The sequence below is a fragment of the Apaloderma vittatum genome, unplaced genomic scaffold (assembly GCF_000703405.1).
Source record: "Apaloderma vittatum isolate BGI_N311 unplaced genomic scaffold, ASM70340v1 scaffold11200, whole genome shotgun sequence".
Lineage (NCBI taxonomy): Eukaryota > Metazoa > Chordata > Aves > Trogoniformes > Trogonidae > Apaloderma > Apaloderma vittatum.
In genome coordinates, this window is record NW_009694008.1 from 1478 (window position 1) to 25937 (window position 24460).

The window sequence follows — 24460 nt, forward strand, 5'->3', positions numbered from 1 at the left end:
GATTTGAAGGATGAGAAGAAAAAGGCTAGAATGGCAGCGTCTAGGGCTGTTCTTGAGAAGTGCACCATGATGCTCTTAACTGCTTCAAAGGTGAGTGAGTGTGTGTGCTCTCACGTGGCTTTGGTAAATCACGGAATATGGCTTATGGCAGGATAGCTGCCTTCTTTCTCAGCCCCACTTTAAACTTCATCCTAAAGAACAGTATGATAGTAAGAAATGAGTAGAGGAAAATCTTTATGTGCTGAGCAATGGTATGAATTGTACCTAACACAATAGCGGTTTAACCGAAAGGTTTGATATTCTAACACATTCTTTAGACTTGCCTTAGCAGGAGGCATTCATTTCTCTATACTGCATGTGTACTCTTTTGTGATACGTGCTCTGCTTTCCTTAAAAAGACTTGTCTGAGGCATCCAGACTGTGAATCTGCTCGTATAAACAAAGATGGAGTTTTTCATCGAATGAGATTAGCTTTGGAACAAGTAATAGAAATTGTAACTGACTCTAGACCAAACGGAGAAAATGAAATGCCCCCCATCAGCATATATTCTGGCATAAAAGAATTCAAGGTAAGAGTAGAAATAATATTATTGTCTGCACCCTAATAAATCACCTCAAAACTAGTATTTTGTATTAAAAAAAAATTTAAATTCTAAATGGTCAAGATGCATCCTTTCAGCAGTGTTAACTTAAATAACTGTCCCAAAAAAGAATCTGATGAGGTGATTATAATTTCATTGTCATTGCCAAAATACACCTTCTGATACTCTAATGTTTTGTTGAGGTGATGCCTTGACATGGAATAAACTTAAGTATCAGGATACTGTTCAGGACTTCGTTAAAATAGTTGTTGAAGAATTGAATTGAAATTGTATCCTGTAGTTCAGTTGATTTTTTCTGATAAAGGCTTTTCTAAATTTCATACTTGGTAAAGAACAGGAGCAACCACGCCTTACTTCTTTGGAGTTTTATCACATCAATTTCATTACTTTCATTTTTCCCCCCCTTTAGAATTTGGTTGAAATTTTTGTAAAGTTCCTCAAAGTATTCAATTTGCTACATGTAAATTTTTAGAAAAATAATATATGGTAATGGATGTGGAAAGATGGAACAAAATCTGAATAAACTATTAATTTCTGAAACTTGCTGAACTTAAAAACTTTTTACTGACAGCAGTAGAACAGCAGTGTATTTGCTGTTACTTTTGGTAAGTGGCCAGTAATGTGTTGACGGTATTATTACATTTAAAAAAAAAAATATTCCAAACTCTAAACTGGAGGTTTGGATACAAGCAAATTGTTATATTACTTTGAAAGTAAGTGAATAATTTTAAAAAAAAACAATCTCAAGGAACTGGTATTCTTCTTTTTCAGAATAAAGTGGAGGGTCTTCGTGAGAATCTTTATTTTCTCTCAAAAGAGAACCTTTCGACAATGTTGGAAGTCATCCTGGAACATACAGAGGACTTCACAGACTCTGCCTATACCAGTCATGAGCACAGAGAACACATTTTGGAGCTGTCTAAACAGGCTAAAATGGAACTAGAGCAGCTGGTTTCAGTGTGGATGCAAGCTGTAAGAGCTTTTTAGCAAAGTAAATCTTTTCACCTCTACTTTGGAAAGAAATTTTTAATGCAGCATTTCTGCTGGTCTAGAAAGAGGGATCTGTGTGTATTCCTCACAGTGAGAATTGATCAAGGAAGCCAGAGTTTGTTCTGTGCTTCTGCAGCTTCAGTATGTTCTGTCTTCCCCCTGCCCCAGTGGTATTGCTTCATTGATTCTTTGATGGCTAAATTAGGCTACTAGTCATGATAGGCTGGCTTTAATGAAACTGTAAGTGGAGACAGGAAGGTGAATAGAAGTATCTTTGCAGTCTTACACAGTTAGGTCTTTCAGTTGAGTAGTTCAGAGACTTTTAATTGTCTTGATCCCATGGCAGTGACCACAGTTTCTGCATATTGTTTTCAACAGGTTTGGAAATACTTCAACTGTTGAAAAGACAAGTATTCTAAAAGACAGAACAGACTGTTTTTTTTTGTGGAGAAAGAGGAGAGAGACACTGAGCCTTACAGGCAATTTTCATTTCTCTTTTTTACAAGATTTATATGATAGGAGTTTCCCTTTTTAGAGAAGAAGCGTGTTAAGCCTCCTTCTGTCATTTGTCTTAGTGTGTTCATTGAAGATGATAGAAGGTACATGCAAAAGAGGGAGGAAAAGCAGAACTGGAAAATGTAGTATTTGGTTTTGATGCTGACTTGCAGTCTTATTCCTTGGGAAATGTATAGCACAAAATCTTATCAAAGCTCTGAAATATGGCAGATGTGTACTAACATAGGATATTTAGTTAACTGAGTGCATCACTGATGAGAAAGAGTTTTTGTTCCTTTTCTCCTCTGAATCAGATGCTGCAGTCAGGTGTTTTTAAAGCAGTAGCGCAGCTTGAAGAGCATATGAATCTTGTTGATAATCCGGGCTGTTGCTATTACAAAGAAGATACATATAGAATATTAATTGCATAGAATCCCATAACTGTAAGAAACTAAAATCATGTTTAGCTTGGTGTTGGTGGTTAGCCCTGGTAGACAGCTGTGTAAGCACTGCTCGGCCATAGCTAACACATCCCCATGTTATCAAGACTGTTTTTATCACAAGTCCAGAACAGCACCGTACCAGATACTATGAAGAAAATTAATTCTGTCTGAGCAAAAACCAGCACATTTGGATATTTCTCAGCTCTGTTACTGGTGGAAAACGATCACCTATAAATAATTTACATGCTACACTTCAAGTAATAGAATTGAGAGCCTAGTACAAGACTACGCATATATATGATCCATGAAAGTACTTGGGAGTGCACATGTGTGCTTATGCATTAAGTATTTTCATTAATAAATAACCCAGCTTAGCTCTGTCTAGTAAGCAGATACTGTGACACAGTAAGTAGATAAAATGTCGTCAGCTCACTGAGGTGGTTTCAGCTCCACAGCTTCATCGAAGTGTAAATATTTTCAGAGGGACTTAGCGTAATTCAAGTGGGATTGTTGTTTTTTTTTTTAAAATATAAATAAATGTTATGCTTTGGGTTTGTATGAACTGGGGGATATGTAGAGCTCTTAGAGTGCCCAATTATTTCCCTCTCCACTCACTATGCTTCCTTTTAGCAAGCAGAGTAATTGTGAGTCTTCAGTGAAGAGTATTTTAAAACGGAAGTGTCTTATAACCTAGGTCAAGGATAAATTAGACTGACGTCACTGATCTGCTTTTTGTATTGTTGTATGGTAAGGAAAACTAGCTGCAGCACAACAGATAATCTAATGCTGTTGGCTGAATAGTAAATGTTTCTGAAATCCTTCCTGTGTATGTTGGAGTTCATAAGATTGCAAGCTCTTGTCCTGCTTTAGGTAACCTTATTTTGGTTGGTGAAATCCTTCGCTTGTGTTTAAAAAAAAAGTTGCACATAGAAGGAGCAAAATTGAACACATTAAATAAATAAAAGAAATAGAAAGGACACTAGTGAGTGTAAAATATTATGCTTGTGTTAAAAGTGATTGGTGATGTTAACACTTTTACACAAGTTACTCAGAGGAAGGCATTAAGTTTGAGGGACAGGTAATTTTGAGACTTAGAATGGATAAGAATACCTGGGGAAATGATCGTATTGGCTTGGGTGGTTTTTTTTTCCTTCGAATAAGATTGAGGGTGAATAGGTCCTTACAAACACGCATTTTGTATGTGTATGTTTATGTTAATTTAGACTCTGAGGGCTTATTTTTTTGCGGCTATGGCAGTGTTAATATCCCACCTGGGATAATTGTTTCAAATATATTTTTGAGGAGAATGCAAATCACTGCTACTTAACACTTTTCCCAGTATATGTTTCTTGACATTTGGGTTGTTCCACAGTGGTGCTATTTGTGGAAGTAGGAGCTCTATCTTGAAGGTACCTCAACGAAGTGTTAACCATTTTGGTAATTGCATAGATCACAAAACCAAAGGTGGCTCAAATACGGTATTTGGAAGGAATCACCATCTTGTATTTTCTTGTAGGCCCATAGATGTAAATCTTGCCATGTGCTCATTTAAATTAGACAATGATCTGAAGTCTTACAGTAATCTTCTTGTAATTCAATATAGAACATTTGGTATAACAGTTTAGATACCACTTTATGTTAAAAGGGTGTTTGTGTTTTAAAAACTAATTTAAAAATTGCCTTAAACTGTTGCTCTACTTTAGGATGTTTTGAGAGAAGATTTCTGAAAGTTTGAAAGCTAAAAAAAAAAAGCTCAGTGAGGTTTAGAAATAAATTCATGTTGAACAGTAAATTATCTTGCATCACTATTATTTTTAGATTCGATTTGGTGATAAATTTTTCTGGAAAAGATTTTTTTTTTTAGAGTAGAATGTACGCAGGATGTGCAAATGAAAACATTTAATCTAGAAAGAAAAGGTTGGCTTCTAAAGAAACTTGAAGGACCAGCACATGATGTGAAGGTGGGATTTGGTGTGTGTTTTGTGTGATGTTTTGTCGGTTGCTTTCTTTGGCTTTTAGCAAAACCAGAAGACAAAGGATCTCGTGGAAGACTTGGAAGTAGCCATTTTAAAAACATGTCAGTGCATGAATGAACTTAAAAGAGAGGTAAGTCTCGTTTAAACAAGCATAAACTGAATAAAAGCTTGAATTTCTTACTTGCATGTTAAGATGTAAAAAAGGATTCTTTACCCAAAAGGCTAGTATTTACAGATGAGAGTAGCCAAATCAGAATTACACCAGGGAGCTAGTGTGCAGTCATTTTCTGTGTCCTTACTTAGAACTGATTAGAAATCTGTTGGATACGTTGGCTATTTGCTAATTCTGACAACAATTAAAAAAAAAAAAAAAAAGGAAAAGCATTTGGAAATAAGTACTATGTGTATAATCATTACTTTACATTTAAAAGCTAAGCTTTCCTTGGGGATGCATGCATCACTGTTTTAAATATTTTTTTCCTGTGTATGCTGAAATGGATTAATTACATTTGCTGTTTGTTTGTACTTAACCTGTTCCGCTTACTTCTGTAGCAGAAATGTGTTAGAACAGTGCCTTACACTCAGGTATTTTACTAGGCAGTTGGCAACTGTGTATTTGCCTGCTGTAAATCATTCTTTTCCTAAAAATGCAAGTGTGCTGGGTGTCAGTTTACAGTCACGTAGGAGATATCTGCCTCGTTTGGTGCATGGGATGGCCTGCACCTGCTAATCGGGGTCCCTCTCCCCTATTAATGGATAGCATCGCTGCCTTGTCTGTTCCACAGATATGAGCCAAATACAGAATTAATGGTTTCTTGCAGCTTCCAAAATATTTGCAAGGCATTCAGATATCTTCTCAACTGCGTTATATTATTGTTCCTTTAAACTGATGTAGAAATAAAGACCAAGGACAGTGAGGGTTTCAATACTAGGCTACAGAGCACTGCAAAGATACCAGAGAAGTATGGTGAATCTGCTTAGACTGAGCTGCTTAGACTCTGCCGCTCTAACTGGAAATCTTGACTCCTCAAAAAATCATGCTGCGTATTTTTTAACTGAGGCAAAATGAGAAATTTCATTTTATGGATTATAATTCCTGCAGCTTCCTGAAGATTAGAACACTGCTTTGAATCCATTTGATCCGCGGTTAAATGCTTTGCACTTCTGCTGCCAGGCAGTGTGTTGGGCTCCCAGCAAATGGAGCATACATAATTTGTGCACTTTATTAGTAGTTTTTATTTTGGACACCGTTGTGGAGGAAGTCAGTGGCAGAGCTTTTCTGGAGTGACGTCCAGCTGCTTTAAGATCATCGTTCTTGAGTAACATGGATTCCCAGTCAAAATAGCATGTGACTATGTAGTCACATGCATCACAAACCCAAAGGTGGCTGAAGTATTATAGTACATGGAATAAATTTCTGTGTCGTATTTTCTTGCAGGCCCATAAATGTAAATCTTACCATGTTTTCCTGCCCGGGTTTCTATGTATGAAAATGTCATACAACAATGACTACACATTTACCATGCTTAAAAATTACCTTCTGTAAACTGGTTAACAGAGGTGGCATAAAATACAGAATAGTGGGCTACCTGTGCCTTGTTAGGTAGTTCCATATTAAAAGCAATGTGGGTGAAAATGTAGCATTCTTCTTTAGAAATTTTTTGGAGCAAATTGAATGGGTGTAGATGATTAAATTAACAAATCCCAAGTTCTGTATGACTTGCTTTGGTGACCTGTAGAGTATGAAATCTTGCTTTTTTTATAATGCCTGGGATTCATGCTACTTGTAGGAGTAAACTTAAGAGCATTACATCATTTTCTTTGTTCTCTATGTAGTGATTGGATTGATCCCAGAGTAGCCATGCTTCTCTGTTACATGGCTGAGGAGGAGTGTCTTGCCAGGCCAACTCTGGGTGCTACAGTTTATCGGTCAGCAACTAGGATTTCTATTGGTGAACTTAAGTGTTGTGACGCTAATTAAAATGTTTTTAAGAGGCTGTATGGCTGAGAACACAAAACAGGCTTGGGAAAAGTAGTTCTTTCCCATCTCTGTCACTTTATGGAAGAAAATAAAGGCATGATCCTTCCTTGAGATAATTTAAAAAATGATCAGAGACAGCCTTAAGTAGAGGTAAATTCATTTTTAGATCAGGATGAAAAGAATTTCTAATGAAAAGGTAATCTCTATATAGCCTATATATAAAGGAGAATTGCCAGTTCCTATTCTAACATTACAAGCCTTGCAGATGCGCTTTCTTCAGTGCTGACTTAATTTCTGAGATTAGTGGTTTGTGCTAATTTTTAATGGCATGCAAACAACACTCCATAAATAGTTTATAATAGGTTATCATAGCTTTTTTTTTTCCCCCCCTTGAAAAAACAGTCACAGCAGGTTTTGAGGCAACAATTCAGGTTTCTTGCATCAAATAAACAAAGAAAACAGAACAAAATTAATTCTAGACTGCACCAAAACTACTGCCAGGTGAAGGAGGTAAAAACAGGTAGAGAGCAGTGGGATAAAAACCCCAGCATCTTGTTCTGTCAAGCGTTCTCGTCTCTGCAGAGACAAGGTGCAGCAGTGTCACAATGGTAAGCTCATTGCATTTGTAAGAACTTGGAAAACAGCTTTCTTCTTGAACAGTATTCAGTGCAGTCCAGGAAAGTGAATGTAATATTACGAGACTCATAATCGCCTTATAAGCACGTGATTGATCGTCTATTTCTAAAGAGGTTGCTGTTTTGTTTTTATCTGTGTTCTTAAAATGGGGCTGATTACAGGGCACAGATAAACTTGCTGTGACTAGTCACTAGAACTAGCACCAGTTGTTGATGATGGCTCTTGTCAAACACAGTCCTTCACTGCATGATTTCAGCAGTGATTTTCGGTCTGAAAGTGTATCTGGATTTAGGGGTGTGTTTTAAGGGGAAGCTTCTCCTTGCTTGTTGGAAGTACAGGGAGAGTGTTTGAGACTTCTCCAAGACCCATCTCTGGCTCCAGTCTCCTTGCAGAAAAGGTGCTCTTTACTTTTCTAAGGGTGTGTCACAAGCTGATTGTAATCAGCTTTTCTTTGCTTGCATTAATTAAATTTATTAATAGGAATTTAGTTTCTAATATATTACAAACTCATATGCTGTGTGGCTTCAGTCTGACTCACTGTTTAATGTGTATTCCTTATGAGGAGTGGCCATGGTGCCACACTTACGCTGAACTTGGTGTCCCACAGATTCATGCACCTGTTTCATTCCCAGCTGTAACATTATCAGACACCATCAGTGTGATAACTTCATGTCCTCATTTTACCCAGCTGTTCTTTTGTTTCTCTCTGTATTTGGTTGTGGGTTGGTTTTTCTTGGAGCAGAGTGGATTTTCTTTTTGTATTTTCAGTAGTAATTAAGGGATTAAAGGGCCAGATAATACACAGGATGTATGTGAGCTTTCATGGCACTAAATTTTTTGCTTCTTGGAAAAATCAATCTATCTCTTCAGTTTATTTGTATTGGTGCTGGATGATTTTTTTTTCCTCCAAAGGTTTATCTTTCCTTCTTTTAATACTACTCAAGGTTCATAGTGCAGCTACATCTTTGGCAGCAGATCTGCTAAAATACCATATGGATCATATGGTTCTCAAAGCATTAAAAATCACGGGAGTGGAAGGAAATCTTGAAGCTGTAGCAGAATATACTTGCAAGCTATCAGAGCAGAAAGAACAACTTGTTGAGGTGAGTTCACGGCTGCTTTCAATTTGTAAGGCACTCAAAAAGGAGTGGCTGGATTTGTATTAATCTTTTCTTTAAGAAGGCTTTGGTCTGTGCTTTTGTAATTTTTATTTCATTTTCTTTTCCTAGTATACTGTTGAATTTTGTATGGTTCTTGGTAGGGTCTGAGACAGGTGTCACTGTGGCATACAGTTGTAGGAAGAATGTACAATCGTACCCAGTTCTCCAGTTGGATTGAGACTCTCTCTCTATATATATTGGGCCTAAAATATTCACTAAAAATAAGTTTATAGATGTAAGTACAGATGATAGTCTTTTTCTTTCAAGCACTAGGTGTCCAGCAACAGCTGAATCCAAAGACACATTTTAAGAATGCTGGAAATACAAGGTTAAGCTTCTTAATGCCCCGAACTTGACTGTTTTGAAGGTCTTGTGTAGTTTTTATCAGTCAAGAGGGCCACTAAAAATCTTGTTGCCTTTGTGAAAAGCAGTGTGCATGTTTTGTATATTAGTACGTTCATGGTTTTGTATGGTACCATTCACAAGTGTGAACAAATAGGACTTTTGAGAGTACTGAGGAGTCATGGTTCTGAGGAGTGCCTGTGAAGAGGGTATCTGCCATGTGTACCTTGTTCCTTTCTCATCTGTCAGACAAGCAGAAGTAACTGCACCAGCAGGAGGCATAGAAAGATAATCGCTTCCATGTGGAACATGATGATGCCAGCAGCTATACTTGCATGGCATCTAATACTCATTAATTTTTAAAAAATTCTGAATTCATATTTGGCTTGAGGATTCATCCCAAAACTATGAATATGCTGCAGAAGCAACATTCTTGAACTTCTGGGACTGGCAAATCAATGTCTTGGATTTTTAATTTTGACTTTAATGTCCCCTTTCTCTATGACTAATTAGTGTACCAGTGAGACACTGATTTTTTTTTTTCTTTTTCCAAGCGTAACCATGAGGTTAAATAATGTTTGTATGTGAGGCTTCATAGTATTTCTGATGATGAACAATGGAGTTAGTTTCGTGTATGCTCTCTTTGTCTTAAAAGTTCTCCTTTTGATCTGAAAAATTCAGTGTTCCTTCTCAGCCCAAATCTCATTCTTAATTTTATTTAAAATTATTTTTTTTAAAAAAAGAATGACTACATTTCTTACTGTGAAAGGAAACAGTATTTCTTCCCTAAATTAATTTGTCAGCGATTTGCTTGAAGATAATTCAGTTCCCTGGATGACAAAAGCCTAAATTTACCACCTAGTTGCTAATGCTGAGTAAGCCTGTTTTAATGAAGTCATTAATGCTGCAATTTTTGAAAGTTCTATAGGTGTCTTGATTCCTTTTGAGTTTACTCAGTCATAAATATGTGAAATTGTTACTGTTTTATGTGTTTATTTTCTTCCTCTTGGTGATTTTTTTACACATTCCAAGTCAGGATTTATCTCTGTTTTTATTGAAAATGCTCCCCAAGGAACACCCACCTCTGTGGTCCCCAAGAAGTTTCTGAAAGGACTGTCAATAACTTTGTGTTTATTTGTGTGTGTGTGTTTGTGCATGTACACCTTTTATAACTGCTAATGAAAGCATATATTTTACCATTCTTTTCTCTTCAAATTTATAAAAATTATTTAGATGTGTCGCTTATTGAGGCATGTTTCTGGAACTGAGCCCCTTGAGATTACTTGCATTCATGCAGAAGATACGTTTCAGGTCACTGGGCCACAGGTATGCTTAGCTTTTATTTGGCCATTTCTACTGGACATAAATCAATAAAAATTACTTGTATGAATTTTTTGGAGATCTGATGTTGAACTGTTCAAAGCAGTTCTAAGAAGGAATTACACTTTAACATCAGGCAGTAGCTAAAGGAATGCACAAGAAAGATTGTCAGGCCTGCAAATGTCAGATGAATGCACTGCAAAGACAATAGTAGCAGTTTACTTTTGTATTTTGCCTGTGAAGGCATTTGTGAATTCACTTGCAATGCTATGTACTAGGACTTCCAATAGCAAATATTTTGTTCTCTGTCCAGATAATTTCTGCTGCAGAAACACTGGCATTACATCCATCTAGCAAGATTGCGAAAGAAAATCTTGAGGTGTTCTGTGAGGCCTGGGAGTCTCAACTGAGTGACATGTCTATGTTGTTACGAGAAATCAATGATGTATTTGAAGGAAGAAGAGGTAAGAATGCTATGTAGAAGTAAAAAATGTAGTTTTCAGAAGAGTTAGTTTAAGAATTTTAAGTGTGATTTAGGAAATACTGTTTTCTTAAGAGAAGGGCAAAATAAACAGTCCCATACTCCCTATGGCAATGTGGAATCTATTTGCCAATACACAGCTGTATTGTTTTTGTATAGATGTTCAATTAAGGTGCTCATTGGATTTTTTTCCAAAGAAAAACAGCCAAAAATTTAAAGGCATAGTATGTATAAAATTAAGTATGTTTAACTTCATGCACTGAGATTAGTTCCAGCAAAATCACATGGAACTGTTCAAAGACGACAAAAATATTTGACACAGCCCTTTTCCAGTGGTGTTCAAATACTAGGGGTATAGGGTTTGATCCTGCCTTTTGGTGTGTCTAGGACATATCAGTTCAACAGTTAAGATATAACTTGAATTGTGTGACTTTTTAAATTAATTTCCTGTATTTCTGGAAAAAATGTATGTACATATATATTCTATACTGTCAGCTTGCCTTGTATTCACTTCATAATGTAGTGAATGTAGTTATTTGATTTTTAAACTGCTGTCCTTTCTACTGGATGGAATCTCTGACGACTGCACAATCTTCGAATATTTTCTCTGGTTGGTAAGTTTATTGGTATTTGTACAACATGTAGAAGAAAACCTTGGAATATTAAGAAAAAAATTCTCTGTTTACTTTTAGCATAGGGTAATGTACCTTTAAAATGGAAGCCCTTTTGTTTTTCATCTTTGTCTAACGTGATTTTTTTTTCAGATGATGTTTTTAAGGTAGACTGTCATACTTCTTGCAGCTGTGTTTGTTTCCATATTTAAGGTATACTTGCATACAGATAGAATGTAATGTATAATAACAATGAATGTCTTGTATTTAAAGAAAATCACTCAGGTTTAAAAGTTTAGATTTAGTTAAATACAGAGACTTCATTTTTTTTGTATCTAGGATACAGAAAAAGTAAATCCTTATTCGGGTTACTTGACACTTTATCAGTGATACAATACTTCATGTTGCTATTAGCATAGTACCTTTTTCATTTTTGTCAATTTAACATCCTGTACTTGATTAGGGTTTTGTGTAAGCAGCTCTTTTCTGCCAAATCTGTCATGAGACCAGTAAATAACCAACCACAGGGCAGTAATACCTTGCTGCTGCTGTTTGCTAGATGAATATGTCTGAACGTGAAGTCTTGTAAAAGGAAAACACGGATTGAAATTCTGAGTAGGTTTACAATAATTGTGTGTAGCACAGGTTATTGGGAATTTGCGGCATCTGAGAAATACATGATTGTTCATCCTATTTTTTCTTCCATCCTGGTCTGAAATGCCATATAAGGATGTGTGGCAGTCACAGGTCCTGTTCATGGACCTTTTAACTTTCATTGGGTTTTCTGTTTGTTTTGGGAGCCAAGGTCATACTGACTTTCTATAAACATAGCATTAAATTTTATATAATGCAACTTAAAAGATAGTAGTACTCTAATATGAATGTGTTACAATAAATTTGGAATTTGCAGGGCTGACATTGCAGTATCTGATGCTTTTTCATACACATACAGTGGTTTAGCAGGTTTGAATGATAAACTTTTAATGTATTTTTAAATATATGTGAGTGTGTGTATACATATATATATATAAAACTGTATTTAAAATTAATAGGATGAGGATCAAAATCTACAAAAAAAAAGCATATACTTGGCTCTCCAAACAAATAGTTTTTCAAGTGTTGCAGCATATTCTCAGCTTTTCCTGTAGTTAGTAACTTTCTTTTGTGGCTGTTGACAGCAGATAACAGACATTTTCTGCAAGTTGTACTTTCAAACTCTTTAAAGCATCATTTCGCAAGGCAACACAGTGTCATTGCTTGAAGGAAAGAGAAGAGAATGGGTGGATGTTCCTGAGCAGTGTTCAAGGTGATAGCGCCTCTGGGCGTGGGTGCAGCGAAGACTGTCTTCTCCTGCTTGGCATAGCCAGATGAGTCTGTTCTTGTTAGTGCCTCTCGTTTCCTCAGTCTTTCTTTCAGCATGAAGTGTTCCCATACCACCACTGGTAAGACAGTATTCTCTATATGGCCTTGGGTACATTAGGTCTTATATTTCCAAAACGATGCTTAAGAAATCATGTCTCTGTTACCCTTGTCTTGTGGCCCAGCCTACTAAGGGGCTTCTCTCTGAGTCTGTATTGTTTCATATTAACTGTCAGTTATCTTCTCAGAAATAATTTGGTCTCCTATATCCACCCATCTTCTACAAAATTGTCCTTTGTACTTGGGGCTACTCTTTTTTTGTTTGCTTTGTTTTCTCTTGTTGAACTTGAGAGTGACTTTTTGACTCTTGTCAAAAAAAAAGAAAAAAGTCTCACCCAGATACCACCACCTTTTTGCTTCCCTAAAAGAGAATACCCTAAAATTACCTTGCCACATGTCTGATGACTCAGTAAATAAACTGAAGTAAATTATTTGTTTGCTAGGAGATTGAGTGGCGTTCGCAAAACTTTCGCTTCCAATCACAGTGAAATTCCACAGTATTTTGTAAGATTTTGTTCTTCCCATAACTCATGAAACTTGTCTTGAGGTTGGTAAAAGTGTCTATTTTACAGACTAAAATGTAACAAATGCTTTATTCCTAGTGGAATTGTGATTGTGTGTAACAAAAGATGGAATTACAGTAAGAAGGTATATATTATTTTTTTCTCCTCAGTTTAAAAACTTGTATTTTTGTACTACCAATTTAAATGTTTGGCTTTGTTAGAGAGTTCAGAATACAGTTTAAGAGGCAAAAAATTGAGTGGTGACTAAATGTGCTGGACACATCAAATAAAAAAATCATTTTTCTGAATACACTAGCTCATATTGTTTATGCTCATTTCTTTATCTAGTGTTTCTTTCATATTGGCAGATTAGGTATTTCTTATACTGAGATTCAAAGTGCAGATAGAGAGCCAGATATAGCTTGGAAACAAGGCAATATTTTGCTCAATTTTAATGTAATCATGCCAGACCATGCCCAGATTGAAACAGGCTTGTCTTGGAGTGCACGTGGGGTGGGGGAGGTTGATGAGCACAGCACAGCCCAGCAGTCTTCACATATATTTTGAAAACATCCCTGCTATGCAGACCTGTGCAGTGAGGTAGAGTTGACCTTTTGCCTAATCCTAAAACACAGTGAGGAGGCACATTGCCAGTGTTGAGAGCGTTGTGTGGCTGGGCTGAGGGGAGTGCTGGAGCTCCGGCCAGCTGGGAGATCTGGTTCAACCCCTTGATAGGGCTTGAGATAAGACACTTCAAGGTTCTTGCTCTTGGAGATAAATTGGTTGTCAGCCAGTTTCTCCTTTTTATTTTTTTTCTGCTAAATTTTTTGTTTCAATGTGCTGGAGAAGAATGTGAATAATCCCTGGATTGCTCACTTCTAACTTGCTCAGAAGTGAGAGAATGAGTTACGAAGATAACTTCCTTTTCTGCCCTCCTCTTTTGTTTTACTCACTTGATTTGAAAGGAGTTAAATGACTATGAGGATTGGAGAGAGCTGTAGGTGATGGTCAGGGGATACAAATCAGAATTTAGAGATTTAGAAAGAAGAGTGAAGCAGGGATAGATCCACCTTATTCTCAGATAAGAAGTGATATCAAAAGCAGGATTCAGGAGTTGAAATAGAGACATTTTGGAGGAAAAAAAACAGGGCTGGAGCTATGGAAAAGCGGAAAATCAGAAGACAAAGAGGATGAAATAATATGAATTAATTTTAAATTTAAAAAAGATGAACATGCTAGAGAAAACACATGAGGAAAAAACAAAGCAAATTCAAAAATAAAAGAAAGATCGTAATATGTGGAGTCTCCTTCTCTGGAGACATTCAAAACCTGCCTGGACGCGTTCCTGTGTGACCTACTGTAGGTGATCCTGCTCTGGCAGGGGGGCTGGTCTAGATGATCTTTCAAAGTCCCTTCCAACCCCTCACATTCTGTGATTCTGTGTAATATGGCGAAAAGCCTTTTGTTATTACAGCAAAGATCTGACTTAGGAAATAAGGTAATTAAATACCTGAAAAATATATGTGTGTATTATGTTAATGGAATCAAATATAAATTCTATGATTATGTTGAGGTAATTAAGTATTTTCTGATGAAGTAGAATTATCTCAGACCTGAGTTGATCTGCACTGTCAAAAACTGGTGTCTGTGAGTCCAGTAAGGTGAGTTTTTTGTGTGTTTTGGGTTGTTTTTTGAATGTTCCAAGAAATAAATAGTTAGATCCTTTCTCTTTCTGAATATGATGAGCAACTAAACCTTGCAAAGCCAAGTAATTGGAGTTGCTTGAAGAGTGAAACCATTATTTTTCTTATTTCTGTTTACCACCTCTTTCCATTTGTTTTTCATAACTCTGAATGCCCACCTTGTATGTGCTAGTAGTATGTAAAGTATGCATTTGTATTCCATTTCTGAAGTCAAAGCTTTCTGTCTTTGAACTTTTCATTAACATGGCACAACAGGTTTTTACATAGCACCAAGGAAATCTTTTATGCTACAGCATTTTAAACTTACAAGTTAGCTTTTGTTCTTGGTATGTCTTACATGCCCTTTAGCTGATGTTTTGCTATACAGGATGTTGTAAATCACTTCTCATAATTTGTGTCAGCCTTAGTGAGAAATCTTGCTCGGATGCATGTTGGGACAGTTAATATCTGAGTAATTCTGCATTCTGAAAAAAATAATCAGGTAGCTTGTGCCCTGATAGCTCATTTTGTCTTTCACAAAACTGGGTAAGGGAAGAAAGAGCTGATCTTGGAAAGGAAGCATTACATTTTTTTTATACTTCTCAGGAGAGCTGAGGGACGCTTACCAACTTACTTAAATTTGGTTTTTTAGGAGTCAGTTGCCTAGACATGGAGCTCATGATCTTTCTGTGGTGTCAGGAGATAAAGAGCATACTTCCAAAAATGATGAATGCACAAGAAAAGTGTCTTCTGACTCAGAATGGAGTTTCTCTAGGAAGTTACACAAGAGCAGGAGATAGCAATTGTAGGGGGGGTTGTTGCTTGTCCTCTGTATATTGTGATGCGTCATCTCTTTGCAAATCTGGTAGAGATAACCATTTTAGTAGCCCTTTGTTTCTTCAGGTAAAATCTGTTTTGTCACTATCTTGTAAGTTCTTCTTTATTTTATTTTAATCTCATTTTATTTAGTGGACTTTCCTCTCCTGAATCTATTGTAATAAATTTAGGTCTTCATAGATAATTAAATCTTCTGGTAACTGGAGGACTGGAAACAATGCCTGTGCTCATAAACTCTTCTTACCCACTTTTAGGTAACACCTAAGGGGATATTTTCTTTTTCTCCATTTGTTTTACTCCGACTTGGAATATCAGAGGCTCTCAGGGATATAAGAAATAATTCAATAAATGTGTGAAATGCTATAGAACTTTTTTTCTGTATAAAATACAGTGCATGTGGGATATGCGTACTGCAGTGCAACATGAGGAATATATTGGCTTTACTTAGAAAAACTTGCTAGTGGCATTGCCTATTCCAAATTGTAGACTGTCCAAGGCATGACAAGAACAGCCTTACGTGGATCTACCAGTGTATGTTCTATACTTTGCAAAAAGTGAGTGCATGTAGTGATATCTACTCCGGCATTGGGGAGAGTTTCTATGCTCTCTTGTGGATTGCATGCAGGGGACTAGAAGTCTTTCTTGCTGAGGGAAACTGTTCAGAGAAGCTTTCTTAACTGCAGTTGCCGAGAGCTAAACTCTGAACAGTACACAGTTTCTGACTTGTCTCTCTCTGGAAGCACAAGACAGAGAGGAAATCCTCTGCAAGAGGAGGATTTACAGGTAGGTAATTTGCTTTTAAAGTGCTGCAACTTAAGGATGAAGTAAGGCATGTGATCCCATTGGTTAAATTCTGCATACAAATTTTGGTGTAAATATGTGTGTTCTTCATAGGAGAGAAGCGTGTCTATCTATCACTGCCCAGACCAGGGGTAAGTTGCTTTTCGTATTGTTGTATTTGCTTTATATCTGCTATTAACTAATTGTAATAGCAATTTTCCTGTCACACCTTGAGATGAAGACTTAGCAATATATTGGTAACATGCATCCTGACTGGATGTCTGACAGTAAAATATTAAACTTGGTTGATTTATTAAATGAATAACAAACATATTGAATATAAAGGCAACTAGTTAAATAATATGCTTCAATCACTTTGTGTGTGAGGTTTAAGTCATTCATTAGTATGGCAATTTTTATCACATACTCAACTGTCACAGTGTTACTATTAAAATTGTAAGAATACACTACGTCATACTGAAAATAAGTCTTGATAATCTGATTTTTTTTTAAAAAAATGTCATTACTTGAGTTGACCTACTCAGGACAAATCGACATGTTCAAGCCTGTTGCAAGCTCTTCAGATAAGGAGTTCTTGTTTCCCTCTTTTGATCTTAAATGTTTTTAATGCAGAGAAGAAAGCTGCATCTAATGTCCTAGTTTAGTTGTGAGATAATTAATATCCTTAGCTGATTATAATTGATATTACATTGTTTCGGAGAGCATCTGTGCATTAGGAAACATCCTAAACTGTGTTAGTATCATTTAATCAGCCATTTGATTCACTTGCTACATTCCGAATCTTTTCTTGGGTAGGAAAAATTAGAAGAATGGTCTCAGAAGGTGCAGTAAGCATGCTCTAGCTTGTTTCTTTCTCTCCTTGCTTTGTTTCCTTAACCTGTAGTGTTGAGGAATTGTGACGTGAAATGATCCCCTGTCTCCATGTGTCCTGTTGTACAATTCTGTGACTTCAAACACAGTGTGCTACTTCTGACCCTTAACAAAAAGAGAAAAGGTCATACATTATAAGTCTAATCTGCAGATTGAAACAGAATATAATGTTAAACTGGGTGAGCATGGGTGAAAGTTACGCAGCGTAAATCTTGAAGCTGGAAAATACATTGGTTCAGTGGCCTTTGATAAGATTTTTGTCCTTCACCATTTTGACTATGCTACCTAGCTTCTGGACTTAAGCAAAAATTTAAAGAAGAGATATTTGAAATCAGATTCCCACTTACTGATTCATCTGCATTTAAAAAATACTTTCAATAAAACCATAGTTCCTAAGATTTAAAGAATTTTGCTGTGTTGTTGTTTGAAAGGTTACTGCCTTCTTTTGGATTTTGCACGATGCATAGGTTTGAGGGAGCTATGATTAATATACAGTTTGGCAGTAGACAGGAAATGTAGATTACGTCTAGAAGATGACAGGTTCATCACAGAGTAATTTTCTTTGCCAAACTGATGCACTAATCCTTGGAACTGCCTCCCTTCCCAGTGCTGTCACTGGGTACTGCCTCTTCTCCCTACTGCTGTCACAGAGGTCTGCTGTGCCTGGCTAACGGCCACGCCGTCCCCACGCAGAAGCCACACTGTTCCTGTCCATCTAATTAGATTATATATTTTGTTAGATCTGTTTAATTAAGACTGTGCTGTTTACTGGTAATGAGTGGCATCCTAGACCGTGCCATAGCTGAGGACAGAACGCTAGTGATGATTCATGTGCATCCTTAATGCACAAGTATGTTTTTCCCTGTAGTCTTAAGTTTTAAAATCAGAATAACTGCTTATCTGATTTTTTTATCAATTCTCCTATTCAAATAGTGTGAGTGAACACTAAAATGCAGAAAACTACACATCTGATGAATGTTCTGAGGTTTTTTTTAGTTATTTGTGGATGGAAAACTTACCTGTGCTTGAATGTTGGTTTTCTTGAATAGCCTTCACTCAGCAGCTTAAATATTTGCCATACCTTGTAAGTCAAAGTTTGTGTTTACAGACAAATCTGGTCCAGGTGACCCCAGAAAACTTCTGTCTTGGTGCTTTCAAACCACGATAGGGTTTGTGTTCCTTTCTTCTTTAAAGACTGCCATAAACCTATAATTTATTGAATTGTATCTCAGGTGTTCAGTATGGTTGAACTTAAATGACAATTAGGAATATCAGTTCTTAGACTTCTGCTAAGTATTTTGGTACAAGATCAGCCTTTCTGATACATAAGGAGAATTAGTGTCTAATCCAGGTAGATTTAAGATGCAGAATATTTAAAGTCTTGGGATGAGGAAAGAGAAATAGCATGAAAGCCAAACTGAGCAGCAAATTGCAGTAGGTACTTCAATAGCAGTACTTTATTTTTGCTCAAATTCTTGAAGTGAGAGAGGGAGACCACACCCAATAGAAATAGACTGGCATTAGAAATAATGCTGGTCACAATGAATAGTGCTATTATTTCCCCCTGCAGGCATTACTTAAATTGCTCACTACTAGGGTAGCAGCTCTTGTTAGATTCTCAGGCAAGGATCTCAGTCCTGCACTTTTATCAACCAACCTTGCCCAGTGGCTCTCCAAGTTATGACGCTGACTTTGTACTTTCTGCTCCTCTGCACTCCAGTGCTGTTTCTGAATGTGGACTGCGGCTCCCATGTCTCTTCATTTTTGATGTCTTTGTGCAGTGACAGCACCAGCGCATGAAGTTAAAGCCAGGAGCTGCTGCTCTCTACGTGCAAACTGATTTGAAACAAATAATGCATTTCTGTGTGTCTGTGTGTCTGGTGAGCTCTGCCTCATCAGATAGCCCACTCACATTAGTACCACTAATTATTTTTAGTTGGAGATGATATCTGGCTTGCAGCCACACAGATAATTCGGATCGTTCAAGAAGGAAATCCAGATACTTCTAGTGACACAGAATAATGAGCAGCAGCATCCCACTGGCATTTACATGAGTTGTACCCTAAATCACTTTGCTACTAGCAGAATCAGCTTCCAACCCCTTTTATAGCAGTATCATCTCTGATGGAAAAAATCAGTGTGGTAGTGCTTAAGACTGTTTAGTCCTAAGTATTACTGAGAATTTAGAGGGTAAGGGAAAGAAATGGTACTGCGTGAGGATGTGGCATCGGAGAACTGCAAAGAGGTCTTTTCCTTGAAACTTCAGGCACAGACTCTGTCTGCATGGGCCGTTTCAGGGGGACTGCCAGAACAGAAACAAGTTCTCAGTTTTGTGCTGAGAAGTTTGTCCGGACCACCGGAACTTTCCTGCAAAGGCTGCCTCTTGAGTATAGAGCCACCTCTTACTATTTGTTGTAAAATGATTTCAAATTCCTTATTTTAAAAAATACTATTTTTTTTTGTTTGAAACAGAAGCATAATGCAAATCTGAAAGCATTAAAGCCAGTCAAACTAGATACTGAGGTAAGTTGCCAGCATTTTAGTAAAAAAGAATTTAATTGTTTTTTTTTTTCCTACCTCTTATCTGAAGAATGTATTTTCAAGTGCCATAAATACGGTTGCCATTTGCAGGAACAGGCAAAAATTGCAAAACTTGGATTAGAGTTGCATCTGCTCACATCTGATATGGATTCTGAGACAGAGAAGTGGGAAGATCAGGAGAATGAGATCGTGCAACATGGGCAAGGAATGTCAAGTATGGCCTACTCCATGTATTTATTTACCAGGTAATGGCACTGTATGCAGGATGTTTGGTGGGAAGAAGAGCATTAACAGTGTTTATAAGAAACAAGACAGTTTCATTTTCAGAGTATAATAATTGGGACACTGTCAGAAAGGAGCTTTAATTTCTATCCTTGTGCTTTATAAGTTCTCTTAAATTTCTAAGCTGTTTAATAATAAAATGAGGGTTGTTTGTTGTTTTTTTTTTAAAAGTGCTAAACATCTGTTTTGTGGCAGAACAGCTATTCAAATGCCTCTTGGGTCTGGAAAACATTTTAAGAAGGATGTTCATAAATACTTTCAATATTAAGGGAATTATAGCACAGGCATATACCTGTAGATTAGAATTACTGATCTTTGCTGTACTGAAAGGTGTTCTTCTGAAACTTGCCCATGCAATGGCATCTTTCTTATTTGAAGATTTTTTTTTTTTTTGGTAAGTGTTGATACCTTTTTTCTTACCTACTAGTCCGCTAATATTCAGTATGACAGAGACAGGGATTTCTGTCCTTGTTCAGATGATGGAGACTGAACCATTGCTCATTTCCTAGTAGTGCTCTGGCCATTAAGGTGTTTATATAATGTTTTGAAAGCAGTTTCTGTAGTAAGTTATGGTTGTGCATAGTATCTTCTAAGAGAGTGATATTCTACAGTTCAGTGGTGTAAATGGAGCTGAGAGAGACTATAAATTGTGCAAATAGCAGGCAAAATAATTTGCCGTCCTTAGATGTCATATATTCTGTTTTCATTGTTTCCCACAGAGGAGAAGGACTCCTGAAAACTACTCAAGATTTATTTCATCAAGCAGAGGTAATATATTTTTAACAAAATAGGGGTTAGGCAACCTGAGTAAAGAACAAATTGGGACTTAACTCGCAGATTCCTTACCCGTAAGGAGAGCATGCCATGAATTGACGGAGAGCTGTGGATTTTAAGCAGCCTAACTCTAGTGCATACTTTCTGAAAGCAAACTTTTCAGTAGTCCAATAGTAGCTTAAGGCATCATTCATGAAACTGGCAGATTCCAGTTAGGAGTAGGAGTAGCAAATGGGCATTATGGCAATTGTAGCAGATGTCAGTGCATTAGCAGTACTTAGCTCAGTCCCCAACAGATACTTCACCCTAGTCTGAGCAGTAATATTTCTGTGGGGAAGGAGATGTAAAAATTTGAATAATACCATCAAAAGACAAGCGACCAAATGTGGAATGTGGTGCAATATTTCCAAGATACATATCCATGTTTAACAAGAGACTGGTTACATTTGTCAGGACAATAAACAAACATGGCAGATATCATCAACCCACAAAGCGATTATGAACTGTTACAGTGCAAAAAGTAATTGGATGTCTTTTATATATATATATGTAAAGGGAAATCCTTCAAAATTTGCTTATCTGGGAAAAGGGCAATTTGTAGTGTAGTCTGGTATTTCAGAGATCACTGCAAACTGTTGACTTGTTAATTATAAATGTATACAACTATCACAGATATTTCCTTCTACCTTTTTGCTTTATAGCAAAACAAAGAAGGAATAAAGAGCCTCATCTTTTGTTGTGCTTCATTTTGTTATGTGCTTTCTCCCCCTTTCAGATTTTTGCTACAGAAGGCACAAAGCTTGCTTCAGCTCTTCAAGCCTTTTCTGACCAGGTGATGTATGACCTCTAAAGCAGCCATTCAGGTTACAAAACCAGTGAAAAGCTGGTTGTGCTGTCCTCTCCATTAACTTTTATATCAGGGTCTTTACCACAGAGTGGTTTTGTCTTTTCAGGTGCGTGAGGATGACAAACCTTTGCTTCTGCTGGAGGCTGAAAAACTGATTTCTATGTCCAAGCAGCTCCAGATAACAGCTAAAGCTTCAGTTCAGGGTAAAAGTGCTACATTTACAAAGGTAAAGTAAAATTGATATATGCTTCTGAAAGTAAGACATAATTTGTTTTGAAATATAGAAACTTACTAATTTATGGTCCTGTTAAAATATGAAACAGTTCGTGAGAGCTGGACTTCTTGGATTGACAGAGGACCATAAATACTAATAAGTACATAATTTTATGGTGTTACGTGAGCGTTTGTCAGCTATGCAGTGTGTCATTGTTGCTATTCCTTACACAGAAGAGGAATTTACTTCAACTTGAAGTACTTGTTGCACTTGGCATGTTTTGAGAAGCTTATGTGAGAAATATAGAGGAAGAGCAGTAAGAACTGTTCCCCTTGCTGAAAATGGTTTGTCTGTTGGGACATCCCTCACTGATAACTGTAATCCAAGCCATTTGCTGCACTGTCTTGTATCAGGAGGAGATTTTCTTCAGTGTGGATGCTACCGTTTTCTAGCTTTTTGGAAAAAATTTTAGGTTTTCTCCCCTCTCCCGCTACCAGTCAAGGACTTCAGTGAGGTTTATCCTGACCTGAGCCCCTCATTCACACTGAGGGTTTGATAGGAGGCAAAATATGGTGCAGTGGCAACCAGCATATGTGGAAGCCTGCCAGGGGATAGCCTGGATACTATTATTCTACAGGTTTATATGAATGTTTTCTTTAGGAAACATGGATAGCCAAGTTTTGTATAACTGACCTAGTGGCCACAGGCAAATCACTGATAGTTACGTTTTAAGGAACAGTTTCCCTGCCCCCCTGGCCTATCAACTTTAGAGTCCAAGAATCAGTAAAATAAGTAATAGGATTTTTTTTTTTTACTGTAACTAGAAGTACTGGAATTATCATTTGGGTTTGGGATTTCACAGTTAAAGAGTTTATGGAATTGTTTCAAACCAGGACAATGGTGTTCCTGGGGTGCTCTTAAAAAAAAAAAGTGGAAGGATATCCATAGGCTTCAACTACTTTATATTGCTTTTTACTGCTGAGAACCTTTTTCAAGGTTCTGTCAACATCTCCCTCAGCTTACTTACTAGATAAAGAGAGGAATTCTATCATGCTCCAACTGAGAATTTTCAGCTGAGTAATATGAGATGGAGCAATACTATATATAATAATACTGTAATCCACTAGAAATTAATTCTGAGAAGAACTGTAATTAGGCATACCTACCTAAGAAAGGACTTCAGTGATCAAAGTATTAATGAATGTTATTTGTATTTCCACTGCCGTAATAATTACTGGTTTTCTGTTGTTACTGATGCTTAACAGAAACACACCAAGTTCCAACCCCCAAAGATTCTGTTACTGAAATTCATGCTTGATTCTCAGTAGGTAGAGAGTGTACTCTAGACTGCCCAAGTTTGTTCTGGTATTATTCATATTTGTTACAAGTAAATATGTATACAGCTGCCATACAAGTTTCAGCATTTTTACCAGGAGAAGTAGATCCGCAAAACTTAGTGGGGACTGGAGGCCAGGCTTTTTGAAGACCTGAAGTATCCCCGAGTAGTGATATGCTCAACGTGAGCAAGACCATTTCTGGGCACCTGGGTGTTTGTTTCCAAGGGGCTACAGAAAAGCAGGGCCAGAGACTGGCTACAGCACCCGAGCCACTCGAAACTAAACTGAGCACCTGGGGGCTACCACAGCACCTTGGGGCTACCACATGATTTGTTTTACAGTCTCTAGCTAAGCTAAACTAAATGGGAACTCCAGTCTGTTTATGCAGAGTGCTGTACCACTGCATAGTGATTAGAGGCCATCAAATTAGTGTTTGTTGAGGGCCTAGACTTGTGACCTGTGCTGAGTATTAGACTTGAGAAAAGAAGTCAAGCACTTTAAGATTCAGCTGACTTTTAGTGTAACTCATACCAGGTAAGGGTTTATGTGATCGATGCATGGCTGTCTGCATCCTGTCTGCGTGATCTTAAACAAAAGGAAAAATATGAAGAATTACAATGAATCACACTTAGATGGCAAGAGCTCCTTCTCAAGACACTTACATTACTGTTTAATATTATATTATTTATTTTTTTTCTCTTCTCCTGGGATGTGTGTCATTCTCTTCTGCTCCCTAGCTCTAGTCTTGGGTTAGCAGAACACAATGTTATTGCTTTGTATGTACCACATATATATAAATTCAAAAAAGGTAGGCAAAACTTTCATTAGAAGGGATTTATGAAGGACAAATATTACCTATTCAAGTTCGAAATAGATTATCATCTGCATTGAACAGTTGCCTAATAAAAAGTAATGAGTGCTCTTACTTTATCAACTCTTAACTGTTGTGTTTAGGTTGATGCATGCATTCTGAAAACAAGGAATGTGATGACTCTGTTATGCCAGCTTCTTCCACTTTGCTACAACTTACTGAGGAAGGTATGTGGTTCATCTGCAGTATTTTAAAGGTTTTTTGGGGGGTGTTTGTTTGTGTTTTTTTTTGTTTGTTTTTAAGAAAACTTTGTTTTCTATATGCAGAATAAAGCAGGAAATGGTTGTCTTAAGCCTGCTCCACCGTGGAGAGAAGACAGAATACGACCTGGTACAAATGCACATACTCCAGAAAGGAGAGCTGAGACATTTGGCATCAAGTCTTTAGAAAATCATGTAACAAACATGACGTTTTTAGAAAGCAAGTAATTATAGCACTTAGAAAT

General features: G+C 37.0%; 1 protein-coding gene across 1 annotated transcript; it reads left to right on the plus strand.

Moving 5' to 3' along the window:
• Positions 1–24460, plus strand: CTNNAL1 (catenin (cadherin-associated protein), alpha-like 1; the record flags this gene model as incomplete). Its single annotated transcript, XM_009865921.1, has 15 exons — positions 1–90; positions 399–569; positions 1374–1574; positions 4550–4636; positions 8068–8226; positions 9859–9951; positions 10259–10409; positions 16373–16410; positions 19622–19672; positions 19781–19935; positions 20692–20740; positions 21522–21578; positions 21700–21819; positions 24099–24182; positions 24282–24460. Coding segments are annotated over 15 exons (1668 nt in total), but the record flags the coding sequence as incomplete, so codon positions are not given.